The following is a 26,123-nucleotide window of genomic DNA, read 5'->3' as shown; positions in this document are numbered from 1 at the left end:
GTGCGGCGTTACAATTTAAAACTAAAAGAGACATATATAAAAGCATAGCAAGTGTGAGAGAGAACATCAAGGAGGACCACGGACGGCATGCCACAGACATCGGCGTCATCACGTCTGCTTCACGTCTGCTTCACGCCATTCACTTCTGCTTTCACTAAACCAAGATATGCTGTTTTTGTAATGTTAGCTATAGTAACAGGACAGTCTGAGTGTCATTGTTTGTCTGGAGCTGCTGGCGACTAACAGCAAACTCTTGCTTGTATTTACTATACGTTTGTTATTCCTTGTCATTTGTTTGTCATATTCACTTTATTTTTGGTAAAACATTATCTTGCTTCGCTTCAGCTATGATATAGAGACATCAACTTTTGCATTGTGTGTTCGTGCATTTTGGGGGCGGAGCAATGAAGGGAGTGGTGTGTTTATTTGGGCTGATTTTAAATATCAACAGTGTTTGTCAGAAATCGCTTACTGCGCCTTTAAAATAAGATATACGGTCAGACTAGTTCACTCTTCACATACTCTTAAAACTTCCAATCTTCTTTGTTTCCCCCTTATTCCATCTTTCTCCTCATTGCTCTTTCCTTCTCTGCCTCTCCCACAGCTTCTACTTCCACATTCATCTTTCTCCGAAGCACCAGGAGAGCTACAAGCCCTGTGTGTGTGTGTGTGTGTGTGTGTGTGTGTGTGTGTGTGTGTGTGTGTGTGTGTGTGTCTGTTTTTGAATCTAATTTGCATTCACAGCCACTTGCTGCCTAAGCTGCAGCAGGCACTGAAGAGACGGCCCTTTGAGCTACACGGATTGCGAGAGCAGGGGAGAAAGAGAAGAAACAAATGAGAAAGAAAGCAGCAGGAGGAGAGAGAGAAAGAGCCTGAGAGGAAAGAGAAAACGAATGAGAGGGCAATGGCTCTGTGTGTGTGCGTACATGCGCATGTATGTTTCCATGTTCCTCTATAAGTGAGAGTAAAGGCACAGGGTGGCATTTTTGAAGCCTGTTACCTTCCAAGACAAAAAAAAAGTCCTTTAAGTAGGACTAAGGTGCAGTAAGCGATTTTTGAAAAACGCTGTTGAAAAGTGGATCGGACCGAGCACCAAAACACACTTATAACCAATCAGCAGTAAGGGGGCGTGTCCACTCATGATGGGGAAGGAGAGAGAGCTCAGTGCACAAGACAGACATTAGCAGAACGAGGGAGATGGCAGAGAAAATACAAAAGAGGAAAAGGAAAGAGGAATATAACTTTTAAAAGAAGGTTTTTGATCAGGCAAGAATCTGGAGAGACCTTAAAGTCCCCCTGTAGTGAAAATTAAGCTTTTAATGTTGTTTAATGTTTTAATGTTCATATGTCTTTGTGTTAATAAAAAAATATGATTTAAGACAAACCATGTGCAAATTCATAAGTCAACACCATTGCTGAGTATTTTCTCTTTAAAACTGCAGTGAACCAAAGACAGTCTCAAAAACACAGTTTGAAATCACTGGTGTTTCTGACGTCACAAACAACCTTGTAACCAATCAGGTCAACGTGTGATCGTCAACGAGTGGACCTCTGAGCTGGTGTGAGTGAGTGGAGGCGGGGCTCATTTACATATTCATAAAACTGTGTATACTAAATGATTTAAGAGTGTAGAGTTACATTCAAGCTATTTTAAGGCATGAAGAAAAGAAAAATAAATTGATGGAAAAAAAAGTTTAAATATGTCATTTTGGTGATTAAAGATTAGGTTTAAGGGATTAATAAAAAATGCACCCACTATTTTAACATTTACAGCATGTGGGATCGAGTGTGTGTGCGTGCGAGCCTGCATGAGTGTGCGCGAGTCGAGTGCGCGTGTGAGTGTTTTTGTACACTTGACAGTTTCATGCACTTATAATATTTACTAGTGTTTGTTCTAAATGGTCCTGTCATCTGCTGTTTTCAGACTTAAGTTGTGTTTGATGTTTGCTAGATTTATGGAAGCACTTTCTAGGAGCAGAAAAAATGAAAAGGGAGTTCATATACATCTGACTGCTTGTATTCATTGACTAAAATGTTGGCATGTGTAATATTGAAAAGTGAAGATGTAGCGCATCATGATGCATCGTGATATCGAATCAAATCGTTGACATGATAATCGTGATTGAATTGAATCGTGAGGCCAGTGACGATTCACACCCCTAATAAAAGTAGTCAATACAACTTATATACTTAAAGTTAAATATAAATTTTCCATCCCTTAAATTTTCTATCTGTCTTGTGGCCATGTTTAAGTTAAAAAGTGTGGTATATATTGACTATTATTCATTTCCAACAGTATTTAGTCATTTGTACAGAAATCGTCCTGCAATTTACACATTTAGCCAGTAAAGCCGTGACATTTGTGCGAGTGAAAATGTTTAGGTGTGGCCTGATTTTATTTCTCTACAAAAAGTTTGCTACTTACTGCACAGCCACCGTACGTGCCTTCTATGAGCTGATACAGTGACCGGTCCACCGTTCTATCACATAACTAATCAAACTTCTTCATTACACTCTTAACTTTAAAGCAGACTTTTGGTTGGTTAATATTAGCCGTCAATCACCACCTTTCACTGTGCTCCGTTGTCTCTCTACTAAATTTTTGCTGGTGCTCCTAATTTTTTTAAGTTGGGTGCACCAGTACTACCAAGTAAAAAGGTAAATTTCGAGACCTGACATCTGCAAACTGGAATGCTCAGGTAAAATATTGTAAAATACAACAGTCTTTGCTCGCTTTTATCATTTTGGCTTTTTGCGAAACTGAACAGCCAATCAGAGTTCTCTCTCACCGATTCAACATGCTCAATCGGCCAAACATCCCTAAACGGGGTCCGACAAGTGCAGACGTTGCAGAACACACCACAAAATCTGGGCCAGGCGATGCTCAATGACTTTGGCAGGCTTGGTGGGTGATTAGTCCTGAAAACAGCTTTTTAGAGACCTAATCTATACATGTTTATTAATGGAATCCATTCATTCACAGTACTTTCTTTAACAGCCCCAGAAGTCAGCGGGATCTTTAGCAAGCTCAATAGCCTGCAACTGTACAAACACCTCCAATGACAACTGATGTCAAAACAATTAGCTTGTTAGCATGTGAGGGGAGTTTTGTGTAGTGCAAAGAGAAGGAAAAAGAAAGCACGGCACGACCCAGCACAATGCACCATCTGCACAACAACGGTCTACGCCAAGACACACACACACACACACACACACACACACACACACACACACACACACACACACACACACACACACACACACACACACACACACACACACACACACACACACACACACACACACACACACACACACACCTAATAACTTTCTCTCAAGTGCTTCTCTCTTCTGCGGCTATAAATAGAGTGTGTGGCAGAGCTCTTGCTAATTCCTTCATTGAGAGTCTAGTGGTAACGCAGAAGGACGCACACACACACACACACACACACACACGGCTCTGACGCGCTGCCTGACAGCTACACGCAGGAAGAGCTGCGGGGTTGCCAAGGCGACCCCATCCCCTGCCAAACCCTCATTCTGTGTCAGCGTTATCTATCCATACATATCTTCTCTCATCTCCTTCCCTCACCATTTCCCCTCCATTTCTCTGCATCTATTTCTCTTCTATTTCAACACTCTCACTTATTCTTATTGCTGTATATTCTTGTGCTTTACATCTTTATTACTCATGACTCAACTTATTCTCTTTCTTGTGTCCATCATCAGCTGTTATCTCATTCTTTTAATTGAGTATTTGTTATTCTCTTGAGCTGACAGCCTTATAGACACATTCATTAACACACAGCACAGCACAGCAGTCTTAACAATATAACAATTCTGCTCTGGCATTTACACACACACACACACACACACACACACACACACACACACACACACACACACACACACACACATCTCAGCTGGAAAGCTACCACTTTGTTCTCATTATTTGGCACTAAAAATTGTACGCTAAGAAGCTGACCTCGGCTGATTTCATTGGTTTGACCTTGCTGCAAAATTGAAGCCTTCCTTTGGTTTTCACTGAGTAAAAAGAGAGAAACACTAAAGAAAAGAACAAGCTACAGTAGCTCAGTTTAAATGGTTCTTTTCTCTCGAAACATTCATTTGGTCATTATATGACAATGATGCCATTGCTAAAAGCAGCCTACCTCCGAGTTACTCTGCACCCATTCTGTTTAAAGTCAAAATCTCAAACAGTCCAGCTGTAGCCTGTAAACTTCTGTTTGGAATATTTGTTTTTGTCATGTGTCGCAGAGCTGTTTTCGTGGGTCTAGTCTTCTAACACTTCAAAGGGGCCCGGAAACGGTCCGTCTATATTGAGAATACCTCGGAGCTTGCAGGAGCTAATTAAAAAACGCCCTTCACACCAACGCTCAGGTGCTCCGAAGCAGTTTTGATTTCCTCCCATAGAAAACAAGAGTGGCGCTCAAATTTCGTCCTTTGTTCAAGAGCTCCCTTCTTCCATTTCTCATTTCTACCTCTACGGCCTTTTTGCATACTTCAATATATAGAATGTTATTGTAGCTCCTTTAATGCAGAATCATGTTATGTCTTCATAGCCAATCTATTTAGATTTGATTTGCTTTTCGTTTTACTTCAGTAAAATACCAAAATTCTGTAGGCTTTGTTTTCTCTCTCGGACAATTCGATCTGACAGTAAAGAGTGAGTAAAAGGCTGGTGACATTAACATGTCTGTGTCAGTATTAAGTGGGGTGCAAAGCACACAGTCATGCTAAAACGTCTCGGTTACGTATGTTATCCTTGTTCCCTGAAGGAGGGAATGGAGACGTAGTTGACGTGTCGACTGATTGGGATCACTCTTAAGGAGCCGAATTCCAGGTACGATTCGTTGACCAAAAATGCGTGCAAGTCCCTACCCTCTAGATAGAGACCAAGCAAGCAGGAGAACTGTTTCTCTAAAAATAGGATTTTTAATTCACTGCCAGCAGGGCTCAAGGGAGGTCTCTGCAGTGCAGTAGCACAAGAGATAAGTCCCAAGAGGGTAAAGAGGGGGCGCAAGGCGGATTCAGTCTCATTGCTCCCCTCAGGAACCTGAAGTTAAAGACGTGCTTCCCACGGATTTGTATCCACTGCATCATGATGTGCGTCAATACAGAAGAAACATACATTTTGAGGGTGGAAGAGACAGCCTCACTCCAACCCATCTTGCAAGGAAAAAAGTACAGAAGTGATCGAACACCTTCGGGATCTTCTCACAGAGGGAAGACTCAGTTTAACGAATAGGTTCCACTTCTAAGGGGGAGCATGCCTGAATTTGATAGGGTGCTCTCACAGAAGTGATGGTCTCTATGGCATAAAAATTCTTGCAGTAGTAACCAGAACCTCCTCGTCCCATTCTTTTTAGAACCAGACGTTAGAACTCTCCAGGGTCTGAATGCGGGTCCCATCATGTCCAATCCCTGAGAATGTATTCAGAGGAAGGAGTCAGGAAGGGCTGTCGAGAGGAGAGGGTCTGTTTGGGCCAATGAGGGGCAACTAGCAAGACCTGCTCCATCTCCTCCTGACTTTGCGGGGGCCCCGGGGCCAGCTGTGGCCAGAGTCTTTCTATGTCAAGGGATGTCCACTCAGACAGGGAAAAAAAACAACTGGCGGAGGGACGAGTCCGGAGAGGCAACAGATGTAAATGTGAGGCCCCCGAAATGGTCCCAAACATCTGGACCGCCTGGGGACGTGGCCACTCGGCCGGTATTGATGGACACTCGTTCTAGGGACCGTTGGCCCGGATAAACAAAAGGTCTGTTATGGACTGAGGGTTTTGCGGCAAGCCAGGGTGCGTTCACACGGAGCGTGCCGCTGTGCCACGGCCATCTCGGGACTAGGCCGTGAAGTCAGTGTTGAAGTGGGTCTTCAAACGCATTCAGGTGCTGGCTGGTGACACAAGAGGGGGTTGAGGGGTGCAAGGCTTTTACAGGGGTGCAAGGCTTGTACAACCGCTGAACAGCCAAACACCGCCAGTCTGGGCGGATGGCCTCCGTCTGCGCTTGGGAGCAGAGAACTGTTGGGCACAGTTCTCCACCACGTCGCCGAACATCCCAACCTGGGAAATTGGGAAGTCTAGGAGCCGAACCTGTCCACATCCGCCATATCAAACAGGCTGAGCCAACGATGGCGCTCCTGGACCACTAAAGTGGACATCGCCAGACCGATCGTGCATGCCACAACGCTCGTGCCCCGGAGGGTGAGGTCGGCTGCAGTGCGGAGCTCACCTACGAGCACACAGTCTGGGTTCCCCTCGTGCATGTCCATGAGTGCCCTGGCCTGACAGACCTATAGCAACACCACCGCATGCAAAGAGGGAGCCGGGTTACCCACAGGCTTTGTAAGCTTTGCTTTGTGAACTCAAAGGACTTAGGGGGGAGACGAGAATCCTCCATCCAAAAGGTAGCAGCCGCCTGACACAGGTGCACCTGTGTCGCGGTAGGCCGCTCCACTGGAGGGATAGCCTCATAACCCACCACCGCTCCTCCGTCAAGAATAGTGAGGGGGGAGGAGCTACTCAGGCCGTTTCTGAAAGAGAAAGGTGCCGTCCACTACCTGGTAAGTTCTCCATGCACTTTGGGAAAGAAAGGCACTGGGGCGGAAAGCTGAGAACCAGCGTGGCCCGCTCTGAGAAACCAATCATCCAACCGAGACTGTTCGGGACCCGGTGGAGGATTCCACTCAAGCCCGACAGCCTCAGTGGCCCATTTCAGCATAGCTGACATTTCTGGATCTGGCTCGGGCAACGTTAAACTCCCAGTGGGAGATAACGCAGCCGAGTCATCATTTCCAAAGGTCAGCTCACCCTCCGATGCTGCATCAGGATCCTGTCCTCTTGAGGAGCACCGAATGAAACGGTTGGTCGGTCCATTACAGAGAGACCAGCGCACTCAACGGGGGCTCGACCGGCTGTGGTGTGATAGAGGAGTGAGGGGCCCAAAGGGATTGCTTACCGGGCGGAGAAGCCTCACTATGATCCTCCGATCACCCATCCCACATGGCGCCGTAGCAGGGCGTGGTAATGGGGACTCCACCTTCACGCATGAAGGCGAGTCTTTATCTCAACACCACGATAGTCATGTTCTCGCAATGGGAGCATGAACTATCCACAAAAGCTGCTTCAGCGTGCTGAATATATATATATATATATATATATATATATATATATATATATATATATATATATAATACATTCTTCTTCTTTTTTTTTTACACGGGATGCAACCACTGTGATCATCAGAGGGGGACAGGGAACGACTGCATCCAGAAACGCACGGATGGAATGACATCCAGAAAAAGACGCAAATGCACCCGTGTTGCTCTTTCAGGAAATCGGACCCGTCACCAGTGCCGGAGCACACAGGTGAATGACCACGGCAACACTGAACAGTGAACTGAAACTTCTTTACCCTCTAACCAACCGTCAAAAAACACACAAAAATTATTCTGTTTAAACAGCAGTTGAGAGCTCAGAAGCTCGCGATCACCGCTGCACTCACGCTGTAGAACCACCAGCACTGGGAGAGTCTTTCAGAAGAACACAGACACGCTTGCTCGTTGTAATATAACAACACTCTTCAGAGACATCGACATGAAGACCGATCGACTCCGAGGCGAAAGACAACTAGTGCGTGCATCCACTTCCGTATTTATACCCGTGCTGCGGGGGCGGAGTGTGTGATGCATTTCACGCACGCCAATGTGCATTGGCTCGTTTTAACAGTACTCGAAGATGACAGGCTCCCTAAGCGGGATCCCAATTAGTCGACACGTCGACTACGTCGAACGTGAGCGACTGAAAGGGAACACAACCCATCAGTCCTGCTCACACATGCCTCTGATTGACCATCCACCTCGAGGCTTCAAACAACTCCCACAGGATCCTGATACTTTCTTCCCACCGGACAAGAGCAAGAGGAAGCAATTATAAAAATGTAGGCTTTTAAAGAAAATTATCTATTGTTGCAGAAGGCAAATGACTACTGCAGAAAATGGCATTTTCAAAAGTTTGGGGTCAGTTTTTTTATTTATATTTTTTCATTCACCAAGGATGAATTAAATTGATCAACAGAGTAAATACTCCTACACTGTTGCAAAAATATTTCTGTTTCAAATAAATGCTGTTCTTTTGAAAATTCTATTCATGAAGGAATCCTGAAAAATGCAATCACGGTTTCCACAAAAATAGTAAGCAACTATTTCAACATTGATAACAATATTAAATGTTATTATATTATAATTTTATATTAATTATAATTTTTATATAATTTTATAAAATTATATTATAATAGCAACAAATCAGCTTATTAGAATGATTTCTGAAGGATCATGTGGCACTGAAGACTGGAGTAATGATGCTGAAAATTCAGCTTTGATCACAGGAATTAAAACATTTAATTAAAAAAAGTATTAAAAAAGAAAACAGTTTAATTGATAATATTTTAGTTTTTTTACTGTATTTCTGATCAAATAAATGTAGCCTTGGTAATTAGAGAGATATAATTAAATATAACAACATAAAAAGCACTTATCGTGGCATCAAAAAATGAAGAATTCTGCTTTAGCTTTCTCTAAAACAGGCTGTAACAGATGACACTATATATAGTCAGAGGAACAAGAACAAAAGAGAGATAAATAATGAGACTATATACTGCAGTATAAGTTGCCTGGGGCAGTGGGGGGCCAAGATGGTCCCCAAGTAAGTGATGTAGAAGCTTTGATCTCCTGTCCACCCCCTCTTCTAACTCTCACATGGATCAACTGCAGCACAGCGTGCAAACACTTCTGTAACAGAGGAAATCTGTACATCTGCACTGCAGTATATATATATATATATATATATATATATATATATATATATATATATACACACACACACTGTATATACAGTGCTTAGCATAAGTGAATACACCCATGCTAAAGTTGACTAAAAAGAGGAATAAAAATCATCTTTTGGAAATTGATCTTAATGCCTTAATCAAAAAAATTAATGAATGAATAATGTATTGTAAATAAATAAATTTTCTTCCTTAAAATACAGGGGGCATAAGTCAGGACACCCCTCTGTTAAATTCCCATAGAGGCAGGCAGTTTTATTTTTAAAGGCCAGTTATTTCATGGATCCAGGATACTATGCATCCTGATAAAGTTTCCGTGGCCTTTGGAATTAAAATTGCCCCACACCCATCACCAAACCTAGAGATTGGCATGGGGCACTTTCCAAAAGATCATCTCTCAATGCAAATTAAACCAGCTATTAGGCTAACTGAAATAAAACCATGCCAATCTCTAGGTTTGGTGAAGGGTGTGTGATGGTGTGGAGCTATTTTAATTCCAAAGGCCAAGGAAACTTTATCAGGATGCATAGTATCCTGGATCCATGAAATAACCGGCCTTTTAAAAAAAGAATCTGCCCGCCTCTATGGGAATTTAACATAGGGGTGTCCTGACTTAAGCAACCCGTCCTTAGAGGTTGGATTTTTCCTAATTTTTTTAATTAAGGCATTAAAATCAACTTCCAAAAGATGATTATTTATTCCTCTTTTTAGTCAACTTTAGCATGGGTGTATTCACTTATGCTAAGCACTGTATATACATACATATATATATATATATATATATATATATATATATATATATATATATATATATATATATATATATAGAGAGAGAGAGAGAGAGAGAGAGAGAGAGAGAGAGAGAGAGAGAGAGAGAGAGAGAGAGAGAGAGTGTGTGTAATATTGAACTGTACATCCGCCATTGTTAATGAACTCTTACAGGTAAAGAAAACTAATCTCTGCACAAGTTTTATTTTTTATTATTCTATTTATTTTGTACTTTTATAACACCAGAGATGCTTTTCAGTTTTGTAGCTGATTGTGACCAAATACCTTTTTATTTATTTTCTATCAGCCCTACAAAACTATGACCTATGCGGGAGTGCATTCAGTTTACTGCTTAGTGCTTAATACACTAAAAAAGGCTGTACTGTACAAACTAGGAGACTAAATGCCGCCAGGTGGAACAAACTGTAATTTGCACTACTGTCTGTTCAAAATAAATGAAAGGAAACCTAGCATTGGGAATTTGTTGCTTTTTCCTGTTGTACCAAACTCGTATTGAACCGTGACCCCAAAACTGTGACTTACTGTTACACCCCTAATTTATACTCTACATTTACAGTATGCATTGATGCACCATTTACAGCAGAAAAATGATGCATTGGATAACGTATTTTATTCTAAATAGTGACTCTGATGCTCAGGATTGCAAGTCGGCTTGTGAGAGACTGAATGGATTAAATGGAATTTGGGAAAATGGGAACTGGCACATTTGGGGATCCAGGAATCGACAGATTTTGCAAGGGGCTTTGTGAAAGACACATGGTGCACAAAAAGAGATAATGTGGGATGAAAATGAGTGTTGGAAGACAGAATGAGAGAGAAAAGGAAAAAGGGAAGAATAAAAAGAGACAAGAAAATAACACTGGCATCTTTGCTTTAAACACGCGCTCACATGCCTATGTTCAGTTTGACAGCATTGTGCTGCAGTATGCGGATGTGCCATGAGGCATTAAACAATGTGAAAGCCACTATGGGTCAGATTTACTAAACAGGACAAATTAGCGTGGGCGTGCAATTCCCAAAAAAGCGCTGATGGGAAAGGAAAGTTCTGCATGTGATCTACTGACGGCAAATTAAAGAATACAGACACAGTGGAAATTCACAGTACCGATTTACTGTACCGTTTAAAACATGCTTTTTGGGGTGTTGAATAAGGGTGCAAATACCAGTAAATTGACTAGCGCAAACCTTAGTATATCACCTTGCTTGATTCATTTAAATACTCTCTTTCCATAAATTTTGCGTTTGAAAGGGAAAATCCTATAAATGTATATATTATAAAAAATAACTGTCTACGCCTTATCAGCGCTAAGTTTCACTGCGTGTCATTAGTAAATCCTTTATTAAATCTGGCCTTATGCATTTGGTTTGTGTAGTGAACATACTGAGGTACAGTAATAAGCTTGATGAATTTTTCCTCAATATGAGTTGAAAATTACAAAGCACTCTTTCCTCATTGAAAGAATTGCTTAAATAAGACAATTACCATTGTAAACACAAAACACCTACACTGGATACCAAAAGAGGTCAAATCTGAGAGGAAAGAAGCAAAAAGGGCTCTGAAATAGCAATTTACAGCTGATGTCAATAATTACTTTCTCTGGGCAACTTGGCGGCTGGAACCTTAATTGTGAGAGAAAAACACCTCTTCGAAATCAGCTCTTTCCATCCTCTGAGAGTATCTGTCCACTTTGCTCTCTCTCAAAAGAAAAAAAAAAGACCCCGAAAAAAAGGACTGGAAGAGGAGAAGAAAAAAAGACACATGTTGATGGGTTTTACCTCAGCCTAAAAAGTCAGTCACTTATTTGGTTTGTTAACTCCATCAATTTACCGCAATTTGTTGTAAATGTATGCCTTATACTGGAGCATAAGTAATTTCCCAGAACGCTTTAGTCTTTCCAGCTGGCCTCACTCTTAAAGTGAATCATAGGGTAAACTAATCCTGACAAGTCCTGATCCAGAGTGCAGTGGACTGATCATAACTGGTAGAAGGCAAGGACATGTCCTTAGTCAAGGTGCACTGTAGTTCAAAGGCAAAAACTGACTTTCCTTTGCATTATATGGCATTTTGTAGTGTTAAAGAGGAAGTTCAGGCAAAAAATTTAATTCCGCCATTATTTACTCACCCTCATGATGTTTCAAACCTGCAAGACTTTCTTTTTTCTAACAATGTTTGTTTCTATCCATAGAGTGAAAGTCAATGGAGTCCAAAACAACACAGGACCCCATTAACTTCATTGTATGGACAAAAAAACACTAAAATCTTCTTTTGTATTCCACAGAAGAATGTCAGTCATACAATTTTGTAACAACAGTAAAGTGTAATGAGTAAAGAAGACAATTTTCATTTTTGGGTGATCTATATTTAAGTATAGTGGTATGTACTATGAAGCTCCCCATGTAATGCTATTCTATAGTATTCATATAGAGTGCAACAGTCGGGTTTTGGAAGTAAAAAACCCAATTCATTTTCTCCATAGGGGAATTGATTTTTAAATGATAACTTATAACCTTTAGAACTACAGTGATCTACGAGGTTGTTAATTGATGGTTTATGCTATTGTTGAAGCCATCAGCCTGTATTATTTTAAAATTATTTTTTAAATAATTGTTTAACAGTGGAATACACTACATTACCCATGATTCTGCGAAAAAATCTCTACCAATCAAACAATCGAAACACATTTGGCAGCGGCAAAATAACTTTTTAAACTGGCACCGCGAATGTCGTAATAGAGTCAGTCTCTGTATGCTCTCAAACTACTATGTGCCTATTTTGCAACTATATTGTTTCTTTATATATATAATCAATAGTTTTATATGCATCTAGTGCCTAATGGGACTGTAGATATTTCCCTCATTAAAGCTGTTTTTGTCCAATTTTCAAAGACTTTTTTTTTGCTTCTGATTAAAGTTTGTAATGTGGTTTACCTCGTAGCTAGTTGGTTTGGTTCATGGCTTATATAACAAATCATTTAAAAAAAAATCTCTACGGAAAAAATACTTCCGGAACCAAGGCCGCTGAAAAGGTGGGAGGGAACTGTTGCACTTTATTCCCCTATCATAACCATAATGCTTAGCCGTGTTGTGTCAGACACTCACCATCCTCTGTGGGCACATAGATGTTGAGGTAGAGACAGTCTTCACTCTGATTCTGAATGTAGGTGGCAGCCACATCCAAGCTGTCAGTAAACCACACAGGCAGCATTATCTCGGGCAAAACGCCATGCACGTTCTGCGGGCAAACAGGGGCGAACTGTGTAGCGTTACGCACTTCCTGCCAGGACCCGGGAGCTTCTGGGGGCTGAAAGCGACGGTCTCCTATTGGCGCTGTGGCATAGGGGATGCCCAGGTACTGTTCCACGGGACCCAGAATCTCATTGTTAAGATCTTTTTTAATCCCACGCAATTTGCCATAGTTTGTGGTGACGGTGGGATATTTGGTGCCAGGATCAATGCGCTGACACGATGTCAAGGCGATCCACAGTGCCAAACAGAGAAGAGTAATTGCATGGGTGGCCTCTGAATTGCGGGCATGGCCCAAATCCCGTTTACAGGCATGGAGCGGAAACATGACTGTCTCGTTCTTTCCTTCTTCGCTTCGCTTGTTTATTGACGTCCTTGCTTGGTACCCGGTGAAGGGCAAAGGAAAGATAAACTATTGTAATGGAATACGAAAAAGTGGTCCTGCCAGATTTGGTCTTTCAGGGAGCAAGAAAAGGGAGGACAGGAATGGGGGGACAGTGGAAGGGTTGGGGTGGACGAGGGGCTGAGGTTGTGCTCAGCCCTGGTGAGTTATCGTGGAAATGCAATAGAGAGTAAGAGAGAAAAGTCTGTTACGTTCCATCTCCCTGAGCTGTCCTCATGGGGTCAGTTAAATAGGTCACGCAGATGATTGCTGGTCCTGTCAAGAACAAAAAAAAGAGTAAGGGTTAGTCATCAAAGCTTCATTTACCAAATGCTACCCTTTGAATACACATGTCAACCACATGAATTATTTTGTACCATGTTGAATGCTGCAACCTGGATTACAGGGATAGCTCACCTAAAAATAAAAATCCTGTCATCATTTACTCCCATCTCATTCCAAACCGAGATTTTTTCTAGTCGACTAGTAGTCGCTCATTTAAGCCATTAGTCGATTAATCCCACGTTTAAATACATTAAATTAATTTTATATATACTGGGGGAATACTAAACCTTTAATACAGGCACAATATGGTTATTCCGCGCTCAAGCGAAGCACTAACTTTTTACCAGCAAAAGTAATTATTCTAATTGTGTCGAAAAAAATAGCAAGGAAACATTTAAATTATTTAATAAACTAGTGTTTTCTGAGACAGTGTCGGCTGCAAAGATGAAGCTAACGATGCGGACTCGTCACCTCTGCAGTGTAGTGAACGCACCTATAGAGAGTAATGCATCTTTCATACGGATTACATAATCATAGTATTTGTTTTTGATTTAAGTTGGTTCGTTTAAAAGTAGACATTTCATGGTTGCTATAGATATATTTCTCATGTTTGTGAGGCAAGTAGCCTATATTAAGTTTCGGTTAATGTTTAATTAATTTTATTTAATTTATTTAAACAATAAACAATTTTTTTCTTGTTATTGTGAGTTTACAAAAATAAAAGTTTCAAATTATGTCTTAATATGTTCACACCAAGGATGATAGCGATAAAGATAATGATAAAATTCTAAAAATCGCACTTATTATTAAAGAATACCCACCACAGCTATAACGATAACGATATAAAGAAACGATATTGTTGGGATCACTTTCAGAATGACTTTTTCACCCAGCTGTTGAACGATAAAACACTGACAGCCAATCAGAATCCATTCTAATTTAAGGGCTCGCACATTTAAAATGACAGACGACATTGCGGAGAAGTTAATAGCTGAGGTCCAGAAAATCCCACCACTGTTTGACAAGTCAAGCCCCTTTTCAAGAAAATGGATATGGAAAACAATCATTTATACCCTCTGAATAAACGGTGAGAAGTATTACCTTGGATACCCAGCGCTCGTTTCGACAACATTGTCTTGCTTCCTTTGAAGTTGCGGTGAAAAAGACTAGGTGTTGTTCTTATTCCACTATATTGACTTCGTCAGCTAAATTCACTGTTAGATTATTAGATTGATTACACTAGTTTCACTCAAAACATAGCATGCTGAGGACATCTGCTGGTTAAAGCCGTGTATATCCGACAAGAACAGCAAAACATGTTCAATGACGTTGTACACACTTTGAAACCACAGAGCATGAGCTTAGAATAAACAGACTGTTATCGTTCGTTGGTGTGGATGCAAATTTAGTTATCGTTATAGTTATCGCTCTTGGTGTGAACAGCCTTTTATCTGTATGACCAATAATGACAGAGTTTTTTAAGTTGTTTCCGGTGTTATCAGGAGAAAATGCAAGTGGTCGCGCCAGCCAATACTTTAGCTTCAACACTCAGCACAAACATGGATACGTGCATAATGATAGCGCATATTTATCTAGGTTAACGTTAGAGCGAGTGGCCAAGTAAAGTTTGGATTTCCTGCTCAACATACTGTAATTAGCACACGGAGTCGCCGTTAATGATCTGTCCCTCACGGACTGTGTGACTTCGCCACTTCCTGCGGAGTTTTTTTTCCAACGACTAACCGACTAATAAAGTTTTGGTCAACTAAGCCTCTTCTCGTCGACTAACGGTTAGTTGACAATTAGGGAGCAGCCCTACAGAACACAAAATGATATATTTTGAAGAATGTAGAATGAAATTCAATGGTTGTTTTGGACCCCACTGATGAAAAATCATTCCCAGCAAACATTGGTCCGACGGCAACGTCGTGTCCCTGGCCAAAAATAGTCGCGGTAGGACGGCATTAATCGGTAAAAATATGTATCACAGAACATTTCCTAAAAATGCCTTCTGATACATTTGTACATGTCTACAGTTCTCTGGGGTTGCATATATAATTGTTATTTTGACTTTTAGCTACGTGTAGTTCAATATATACCGTGTTGTGTATCTGTTGTGAGAAGACGTCACCTGGCGACGTCTTTTACACGTGCATTTATAGACCATCATGACCCTCTATGAAATCAATTGTGATAAAGCTGCGCTTAATCTTGCATGGTTAATACTGCAATAATTAATTTAATTTGCAGAGTTTTTAAGAGGTTGTGACGACGTCCACTGACGTCCTTTACACGTGTAGTCAATGTTGTGAATAGTCGTCCACAGACGTCTTTTACACGTAGTCAAGCAAAACAGAAAAAATCATGAATTATCTTTATGAAATACCCTTTTTTAATATACAAAGTACATATATTTACTTTTTCTTGTTTAAATAATTATACGAAGTGCCCATTGTGGTTACGTGATTCCAAAGCCGCATTTTAATCATTATTTCAACCTGTTGTACCTTATGTATTTGTTGTTATTTTTTTGTAAAACAGAAATATATCCGGTCACCAGTTAGACAGACTCTGTTGGGAAACTGCTGCCAAGATGTAGTAATCTCGCGATATTACAAAATCCCGCGACAAGACAGATTATCTCACGTGATGTTAACACGTTCTCCTCATCTCCGGAAACCGGAACTTGAACAGTGATCAACCACGAGGAGAGGAGGAATTGCGTTGTATCTATACTAATAAAAATCTACTGTTGGGTAAGTACATTTCGTATTATTATATTTACGTGCTTGAGTTTTACTTGTTTGACATGAATGAACCGAAATAAATGATGCCCACATTGTCAACTGAAATGTACTGAGTTTGGCTAAAATAGATGATCTCACGAGATGTTAACGCGTTCTCCCCATAGACACCGGAACTTTAGCAATTGGAACAACCACGAGGAGAGGAGGAATTGAGTTGTATCGAGATTATTAAAAATCTACTGTTGGGTAAGCACATTTTGTATTATTAAATTTACGTGCCTGAGTTTTACTTGTTTGACATGAATGAACCGAAATAAATGATGTCCACATTTTCAACTGAAATGTACCTAGTTTGGTTAAAATTAGCTAACGTTAGTAGGCTAAAAGTTACTTTGAACTTATACAACAGTTTACCATAGTATAAAGTATGTTTAATAATATAGTCAAAGCTATTTTTGTGACTTATTAATGTAGTCTTTTGAGAGTTTCTTTCAGAAAGTAAATGATCTGAATAATAATTTTATATATATATTTTTACTATATGCTCTGTAGCACTTTGAGATTGCTAATGTAAAGTGCGATACAAATAAAATGTATTATTATTTTTATTAGAATGAAATTTTTAGCTGGATTTGGACATGTATGTTCTCAATAACTGCGTTAAAAATATTTTGTAATTCGTATTGTATTCGTCTGAATACCAAAAGAAGTGGAGACGACGAAGGGCAAGGGTTGATGCCTTAGTGGAACGTGGTAACAGCTCTGAATCCGAGGGGTCAGTGGAGCCAGCCTTGGTGGGGGAGGGGAGTCCACTCGCAGAGGGATCAACATATGACGATTTACCTACTATGGAGGGCTGTAGTTCTTCCGTGTAATACATTTTTCTTTCAGAATTTCAAAGGAAGGTGTTTGCGATGTTGTTCGATTTAAAAGATCAACTTCAGCAAGTAGTCGGCATTCTGGACCCTGGCAGGTCTACAGCGACTCTGAAGAAAATGGATTCTGAGAGTGACCTAAAAGTCTTTGAAGAAAACATTAAAGATGTTGATAAAAAGTTGATATGCGTGAGTTTTGACATAAATATGTATATATGTATTTGTGTATATATCCATCTATCTTTCTCTAGCATTATTTCAATTGTTTTCACATTTAGGTCCAGCAACTGACCAGAATTGGTGGATCTTCCATCAGAGACTGCGTTAACAAAGTTATGAACAGGTATTTCCCTTGAATTGTTGAATTTTTGTACTGCTGCAAAATATTTAAGGAAAATATATATTGATTACCAACCATAATTAACCCAGCCATTTATATTACTTGAATTTAATCTGTCACACATCAATTGTTCTGGAGTTTTAATAAGTCCGTACTGGCTCAGACAGTCAGCCAGACTGAAAACAAGAAATCAAAACATGATTTCAGTGTAAGCCATGAATGACATTCATTATTACACCAAAGCAGTTGATAGATGAGTCGTTGTGAAAGTGCATGTTTTAACATTGCATGCAATTGCTATGCTGCACTTTACTGTTAATTGTGATTTGTTGACCTTATTTGTTTTGTTTTTTTCTAAGGTGAAGTAATCATAACATTTTTTTTCACAGAATGATGTCAAACGCTTTAATGGCTAAGTTAAACATGAGGGGTGGTGGCCAACTTGAGAAGAAGCCATTTAAAGCCACGCCTTTATATCATGTAATTCAAGGTAATTTGGGGCATATTCCAATCAAAAAAAATCACTTGTTCCATGTATATTGATGTAAATTTTTTGGGTACCCTTTATCTATTCGGGGGACATCACAGCCCACCTGTCTTTATCAGAAATGTTCAGTTCACTTTCTCAGTTACACACAGTAGTTAAGGGTCTTTCTCAAGGGCACTTCAGTGGTATTGAAGTGTGTGTGTGTGTGTGTGTGTGTGTGTGTGTGTGTGTGTGTGTGTGTGTGTGTGTGTGTGTGTGTGTGTGTGTGTGTGTGTGTGTGTGTGTGTGTGTGTGTGTGTGTGTGTGGACAAATGCTGTTTTTTCACTTATCTAGCACGCATTTAATATTTTATTGACATTATTATACCATATATATACACATGCACGCATGCATAAATTTTGATTTAACTTTTCATTCATTAAATAAAATATATCTATTTTTTATAGGACCATAAAAGCATTTTATTGTTGTAATATTCTCTTCCATCAGATGCTGTGAAGAGGTGGAGCCCAAATTCAACTGAATCGGAAATTGATGCTGCTATTGCGGAACACTTGAAACATGCTCCAGGAAGAGCTGGGGGTGGGGGTTATAAAAAATAACTTTTCTGGTGAAAAAGATGCTACACAAAGGGAGATATTTGTGACAGTGTTGTTAAACTGAACTAAATTAATGGAATTGAGCTAGTGATGAACATGTTTTTCCTTTTTCCCAGGTGAATCTGTATTATATAATCCGTAAAATAAATAAATGTGATTTGGAATTTTGTGGCTTTATAGTTCATCCTGTTATCTTTATGATCATTTATAATGAACTATTAAAATGAAAATAAGAAAACACTTTATTTTAGAGTGTCCTTGTTACATGTAGTTACTGTATGAAATTATGCTTAATTACATGCCTCAAACCTTAACCCTATGTTCAGATGCAGTTCATTATATTAATATATTAAGTACTTAAATGTATAAGTAAAGTGTTTGATCTACACGTGATTATAACTTGTTATAGAAGTTTAGGTCTGACTGGACCGATTTTGGACCTTTTTAGAACCTACACAATGAGTGTATTATTATTTTATATGCAGGCTTATATGCCTACACTTATGCAGAAACACACCTTATAAACATCCAGAAGAAGACTAATTCTGACGTCCAGGGACGCGCAGAAAAGACGTGGAATTCACGCCCAGAAAAGACGTGGAATTCACGGTCAGACGACGTCAAAGACGTCGGTTCAACTTTCATTTTGGAACTATTTTTCAACCATGACGGGACTGTCAACCGTCTCGGACTGACGTTGTTTCAACGGTCATTGAACGTCCAAATGTTTGCTTGGGTTCTGAAAAGTAATTTCAAGTTGGTCATGTGAATTAGCCGTGTTGACCAACAGAAAGCTGCTTGGTTTGAAAATTACTTCTGTGTGAGTGGTGATTCATGCATCACTACATTACTGACAAGTGTTCTACAGACAAAACAAAGTCAAACAGGTTTGCATGTACTCGTGAGGGTGAGTATCTAATTTTTGTCTTGCTCACAATGGTGATAACTGAAGGATTCCCAGAAGGTTTGAATGTATAGTAGCCAAACAATCATTTTGTTTCCAGCCCAGATCATTGCATTTGAGACAGAAACTAAAAAAAAGTAGAAATAAAAAATTCTTTAACACTTCCCATCAAATATTAATGTTTCTCCACGTTTATATGTAGCTTAAAAATTCAGTGACTCAGCAGTTTTAGTGCTTGCCATAGGGTTCTTCATCTAAGCCCTGGAAAAAAGCAATACTGCAGGCGAAAGATAGCTCAGATGACTCGTTCAGAGCATTATGAGGATCCAATAAGACAGCGACAGGGAGACAGTGATGTAAAGGAAAACATCTCGAAACACCCACACAAAGAGCCTCTATCAGTCAGTTGTGACTAACAAACTAAAAATAGATGTTTTAGCTCTCACATCCTGAATGAAATCATCTGTGCGGATATGAAGTCTAATTAAGAACCGACGCATTTCGCCGTGAACACATCTTTTGTTTTTTAAAGCCTTTTAATCGCTGGAGAGAGCTGATTGATGCTTTAAAACTTTGATGTTCATTTCAAATGGTGTTAGCATTTAGCCAAGAGCGCCTAGCTTAGACGCCTAAGCATTTTAATGGTTAGCTAAAACAGAGTAAAGAGATGTATGTGATGTGAATGGATTTATTGTGGTTTTAGATGGGAAGTCTGGACAAAATGAAGGGGCCAAAAGGTCAAGCCTACGCAGTGAACTTTAAAACTAACACTTGAGATGACAACAAATGTCATACATAACACCAAACGAAAGACACAAATAGGTGCGGACCAGAGACATTATTAAAGGTAGAAGGAACACATAGAAAATTGAATGAGAAATTGTTACACTCAGTATGGCTGCGGTAGAAATTGATTTTGCATTGTTATGACATAATTTCCTGTGGCTCCACTGTGATTAGCCATTAGCATATACACCTCAGGTGATTGGCTTAAAAAAAAAGCAACAGGCACTGAGAGGAATGGGAATGCTAACAGAGAGCTGTCTCCAGGTATTACAGACCTCCTTGGTGCAGTAAATGTGAATGGCAAGCTATTTAAAAGCAAAACAATGCTTCCTCATTATCATCATCATCATCACCATCATCGTTAATGCGGCAACAATCATCATGCCGAATGGACTCCTCCAGTGATATTACTCTATCACCATCCTATAATAGTCTCATTTAATGTGGCCATTAGCGTTTCTAGTGCAGAGCTATCGCCGTGTGTGTGTGTCTGTCTTTTTGTTATGCCAATAAAGCTATTTGGATATGAGAACTGTGGATTGGAGAGAGGAAAAAACAGAATGAGAAAGATAAAGGAACAGAGAGAGAAAACAAGACAGTAGGTATTTCTGTACAGGCCCCTGTGTTTTAAATACGGATAAATGCTGTAAAAATGCAATTGCAATAAATACCTTAGTAGTCTATAAGTAGTGTGGAATTTAAGAAGGTCAGACAGAAATGGGAAAGGAATAAAACAGTTGAGCTGCCTTTTACCTTTTATTATCACACTATAATTCTTCCCACTTTCTTACGTACTTGCGTTTCGCAGGGGGGCCCGCGGATTTTCACTACGCCACTGGCCCCAAGCACAGTATAACATCTGACAGGACAGGTATTTATTTCTTAACAAGTTACAAAAATAGCGTTAGAATAATGACACTAAAATATAGCCTTACAACATCTGAGAGCAGATACTGAAACAGGACAACACGTTTTTCTCAGGTACTCTTTGACAGAAGAGTCAACAGCTTTTACACGTGTCTTTCAAAATAAAAGTCACGCACCAGAAAACCATTTTGAATAAATGTTTTGGTTGTTGTTGTTTCTTTGACTGCACACACCGTGACCCACCGGTTGAGAATCACTGGCATAAAAGATGTATAATGTCGGATTCAGACTACACAATGTTTGTGTCTGTTACGTGTCAGATTACGCTATTTTGACTCCTAAAATGTTGTTGTGTCGTGGACAAGAATCACGTTGCTTCTCAACCAATCATCGCTTGCCGTATTTAACGATGTTCTTGATGTCACAGAGAAGGCAGAACTAGCGACAGACTTCACAAAAACGTGATTATACAATGATTGTACTAGTCTACTGCTAATTCCAGTACTCATCGGGTTGTGCCTCCGCTATCGTTCGCCAGCATTTATCTTTTTTCACTCTGTCCTGGTCGACCCTCGAGGAAATATCATAAAGACAGGAGTATTGTTGCCATAACTCCACAAATCACGAATGGGTGGTGATGGCGCAGTGGATACGACACATGCCTTTGGTGTGAGAGACCCGGGTTCGAATCCACTGTGAGACACCAATGTGTCCCTGAGCAAGACACTTAACCCCTAGTTGCTCCAGAGGCGTGCGACCTCTGAAATATAGCAATTGTAAGTCGCTTTGGATAAAAGCGTCAGCTAAATGAATAAATGTAAATGTCCTCCATTGCATAATTCCACCTAGCAGCACCAATACCATCATCTCTCTCTTGTTTCGGCATGTTTGAAAGCTGTGAATGGAAGAGCTTCTGAGCTCCTATTGGTCAACGTCACAGATGTGAGGGAACTCGTTATGAGGTCCGAAAAAAAAATTAACATGGTAGTCTTTCTGTCATGAGGTATCGCAGACGCTTCATCGGTTGTCGTCCACTAAGAAACGATCGATTCTTGCATTTCGACGCCCATTGTCTTTTACGAATCACCACGACATCCTATGTCAAACGAATCATGCCAAAATCGGATTGAATTCGTGTAGTCTGAACCGGCATAAACATTTAGCCTTTGTATGCAACAAAGAGTGGCTTATTCCCGTCATGAAGTACCTGTACATGTTCATGTCCCTATAATTTAGCCTATATGACTAAATACATTAGAAAAAATACTATACAATAAAAATCCAAAATATTATCCAAAATATAACTAGTTTTGGATAAAATAACATTTAAAAATAACGTGTTTTATTTAAGTTTATTATATATAGTGTTATAGTGTTCATGTTTATATGTATATGTATATATATATATATATATATATATATATATATATATTAGGGCTGTCAGTTAAACGCGTTATTAACGGCGTTAACGCAAACCCATTTTAAGGGCGTTAATTTTTTTATCGCGCGATTAACGGTCTTTTTGGCCTAGCAAACTCTGTAGTTTTTTTTCACATGCTTTTGCAATAGGACGCGGCATGGACGTTTTGAAAGCGCAAGCGGATCTAGCTAGACCGGAAACAAAACAACAGGCACGCCGCACACACTTGTTTGGGCTTGCGAGCCGGATGCGCGAGCGCGAATCTCTCTGCTCGCGCGTGGAATATAATGTGCCGAGCACGAATCTCTCTGCTCGAGTCGCGCGCTCTCAGATACACGCTGCTCTTGTTAGAATTTTCTCTGGGCTCGCTCAGACAATATGTGCCTGCACTTAAAACGTGTTCAGTGCAATCGCGAATCGCAATCGCCAGTTTTGAGTGGATGACGAGCGCGAGACACCGAAATGGATGCCAATAAGATTCTGAATGGAACGTTTACTTTTAAAAAGTTGCCAAATGGTTCCATTGACGAGACCAAAGTGATCTGTGTGTTTTGTCGTTGTGAACTGAGCTATCATCATCGCAGCACGTCCAGTCTGAAATACCACTTGATGATGGCCAAACACACACACACACACACACACACACACACAGCTGATGCGAATTCTCCGCCCCCTCGTCAATATCAGGACCTCGTCAGTATTTCTTTCACCCTTTTATTGATGGACAGTGTTACATTGTGTGAGAGATTATTTGCTCCAAGTAAGAATGTTTTAGTGTGAAATTGAACACAATATATGCCAATGTTGTTTTCAATAAAAAACATTTGCACAAAGCAAGCCGATCCACTTTTCCATGTTGATAAGAGCATTAAAATGAGAAAAAATAATGGGACAAAAAGAAATCAAGAGACATTTAGAATAGATAAAAATGTGCGATTAAATGCGATTAATCGCGAGTTAACTATGACATTAATGCGATTAATCGCGATTAAATATTTTAATCGTTTGACAGCACTAATATATATATATAGTATCAGATTAAATCTTTTAAAAACATTTTACTTACAAACTTTATTGATTCATAAAATATTATTATTTATAAAATATTACTAAGATATAAGATTAAAACATCTCAACTTAAAAGTCTGGTGTACCCATATGCATCCTTAAATTACATCACACGCAAAGTCGTTTTTCAAGTAACAGAGTTCAGAACATTGTCAATAAAACGGTAAAGCATCTCTCTATATTATCCTTCCTGTAATTCGTCACTTTATCGTCTCTCTCTCTGTCTGTGTGTGTGTGTGTGTGTGTGTGTTCTGTGGAGTGTAAAATAGAAGAGGATGACTCTGGGGCTCTGAAGGGAGTCTTGGGACCATTGACAGGATTCTCTAGCTGTTCTTTAATTAAACCTTAGAGACCAAACACTGCACAACACTCACACACACAGTCACACACCAAACAAATTCTTATTAAACAATAAAACACCCGAATTGATCAGGAGGAAAGGAGAAACGAGTGAAAAACACTGGAGAGCATGAGACAGATTAAGAATAAAAAACATGAGAAAGATTAGAGATGGAAAGGAACGGAGAGAGTTAGCTTCTGGTCAGAGTTTGGAAACTAACTAAAAGAAGTGACGCTAATAACTAAACTACGTTCTCAGTAGCGTGCCAGAAGTTTGGCTGTTTTCAAAATTGGGTAGCTTTTCAACTAACAAGCTATTTTTTTCTGCTAGCAGTGCAGCACAACATCACTGTTTTCATGCCATACTGTGTTGGGCAAAAAGCCTTTCAACCGAACAAGCCGCAATAAACTCATTCCCTCAGAATCTCTCATGTAGCGCTGGGGTGACGGATTCATTTAGTGCTCGGTTTCGTTTGGATGCTTCTCACTCATCAGTTTTGCAGCAAAATAAATATTTATACTACTGTTTAGCATTATATTTCCAAATCAGTTCCTGTATTTTTGCTGTTTCTATTACCTGTGTTTTGTATACATTTAAGTGTGAGATACTTGTTTTTATACCAGTTGTGGTTGAATAAAAGTTAACAAATTTTCTATTTGTTTTCCAATTTCTTTTTACTACTAATGGCAACAATGTACTGCAAAGCAGAATGTCTTTGATTGCGGAAACAGCAACATAATGAGACATCAATATTTAAGTAATTAACCATAAAGTAATATACGAGGCTAATTGCACTAACTGACTGTTTACGGCAAGCAACTTAATACACACAGCTCCACCAAACATCATTTAGAATCAGAATTATGCATTTTATAATCCATTTGCAATTCCATCAACAGTTACAATATTGTACTAGTTGAAATGTATGAAGTAACCAACTAAATGCAAAGCAGTTCACTCTTTTAAATATGCTGCAACCTCGGATTGTATTAAGTAATCTTTAGAATAGATTAATGGGTGTACATTTTTTAAACCAGTTGCATGTTTTATGTTTTCATTTTTTGTATGTTTTAATTTTGATGTATAATTGTATATGCAAACTCGACTGCCTATTTTTTTATAGGACACTCCTGTAAAAGAGATTTTAATCTCAGTGAGTCTTCTCTCCTGATTAAATAAAGGTAATTATTATTAATTACTCAAACATGCAACAAAACTTCAAATTGCAGTGCTCAGATACACATATCACACAGACAAAGTATTAATATTAAACAAAGATAGGTTTGTATAATACTTTGGTAGATTAATACCAGTGTTATTTTATTGTTATGTATATCCCATTATAATATTTATTAAATTGACAATTATTTTTAAATGTTCAGTTTTCATTTTAAAATCATTTGTGGTAATTGTGTCATTTTTATTCACTTTAAAAAAACATTTCTATTTAGCTTTAACATTATTTTTACTTAAAAAAAAAAAAAAATATATATATATATATATATATATTTTTTTTTTTCCAGCTAATTTGCAAGTATTTTAAGGTCTTCATCTAAAATTAAAATTTTCTTTTATTTAAGAATTTTTAACACTGGTTACATACAACCACATAGACTGTCTGTACTTGTCTGAATGCCATTGTCTATACAATGAAAGCCAAAGGGATAGAATTTTTTTTTTGTGTGTTCTGCAGAAAAACCATAAAGGTGTAGAATGAAATCAGCAAATGATGACAGACATTTTGAAAATGGCCAAAATTCAATTATAGAAAATGTTATCTGATCCATATTTTCTTTTTTGGTAAATTAATGGCCTTTTTGGGTGAACGCCACCAATTTTATCCACAATTTGACCTGAAGGCAGCATTTGCTTCACTTTTTCAATTGTGGAGCTTTATTTAGCTAGTTTTTAGGTAGCTTGCAGCTTCAATACTAGCTTTCCTCCGCTGTTCATGATGAATGCAGAAAAACCTCTGGTCCTCTGGCTCATAACCCCGCTGAACTGCTGCATTTACCCTCTGACAGTTCATCACATATGTCAATCAACTCCCATGTGATGTCTTTCCCACATATCCATCTGCTATCCCGTTCCACGCTGATCTAGAGTCAGTCGCCGCAGTAATTAAGGC

At 39.3% G+C, this 26,123-nt stretch overlaps 1 protein-coding gene across 2 annotated transcripts in view; it reads right to left on the bottom strand.

The window, feature by feature from the left end:
• Positions 1 to 26,123, bottom strand: part of nlgn2a (neuroligin 2a) — a 266,646-nt gene that overhangs the window by 129,597 nt on the left and 110,926 nt on the right. For both annotated transcript variants that reach the window (XM_077227550.1, XM_077227549.1), the window contains exon 2: positions 12,751 to 13,552. In XM_077227550.1, coding sequence (XP_077083665.1) covers positions 12,751 to 13,222 — 472 coding nt within the window. In that variant the 5' untranslated portion in view covers positions 13,223 to 13,552. The remainder of the gene's footprint in view (positions 1 to 12,750; positions 13,553 to 26,123) is intronic.

This window comes from Siphateles boraxobius, unplaced genomic scaffold, assembly GCF_051911475.1.
Source record: "Siphateles boraxobius isolate OS27281-9 unplaced genomic scaffold, OSU_SipBor_1 130, whole genome shotgun sequence".
In the NCBI taxonomy this organism is placed as follows: Eukaryota; Metazoa; Chordata; class Actinopteri; order Cypriniformes; family Leuciscidae; genus Siphateles; species Siphateles boraxobius.
Note: the sequence above shows the minus strand (reverse complement) of the source record. Positions and strands in the feature narration are given on the sequence as shown.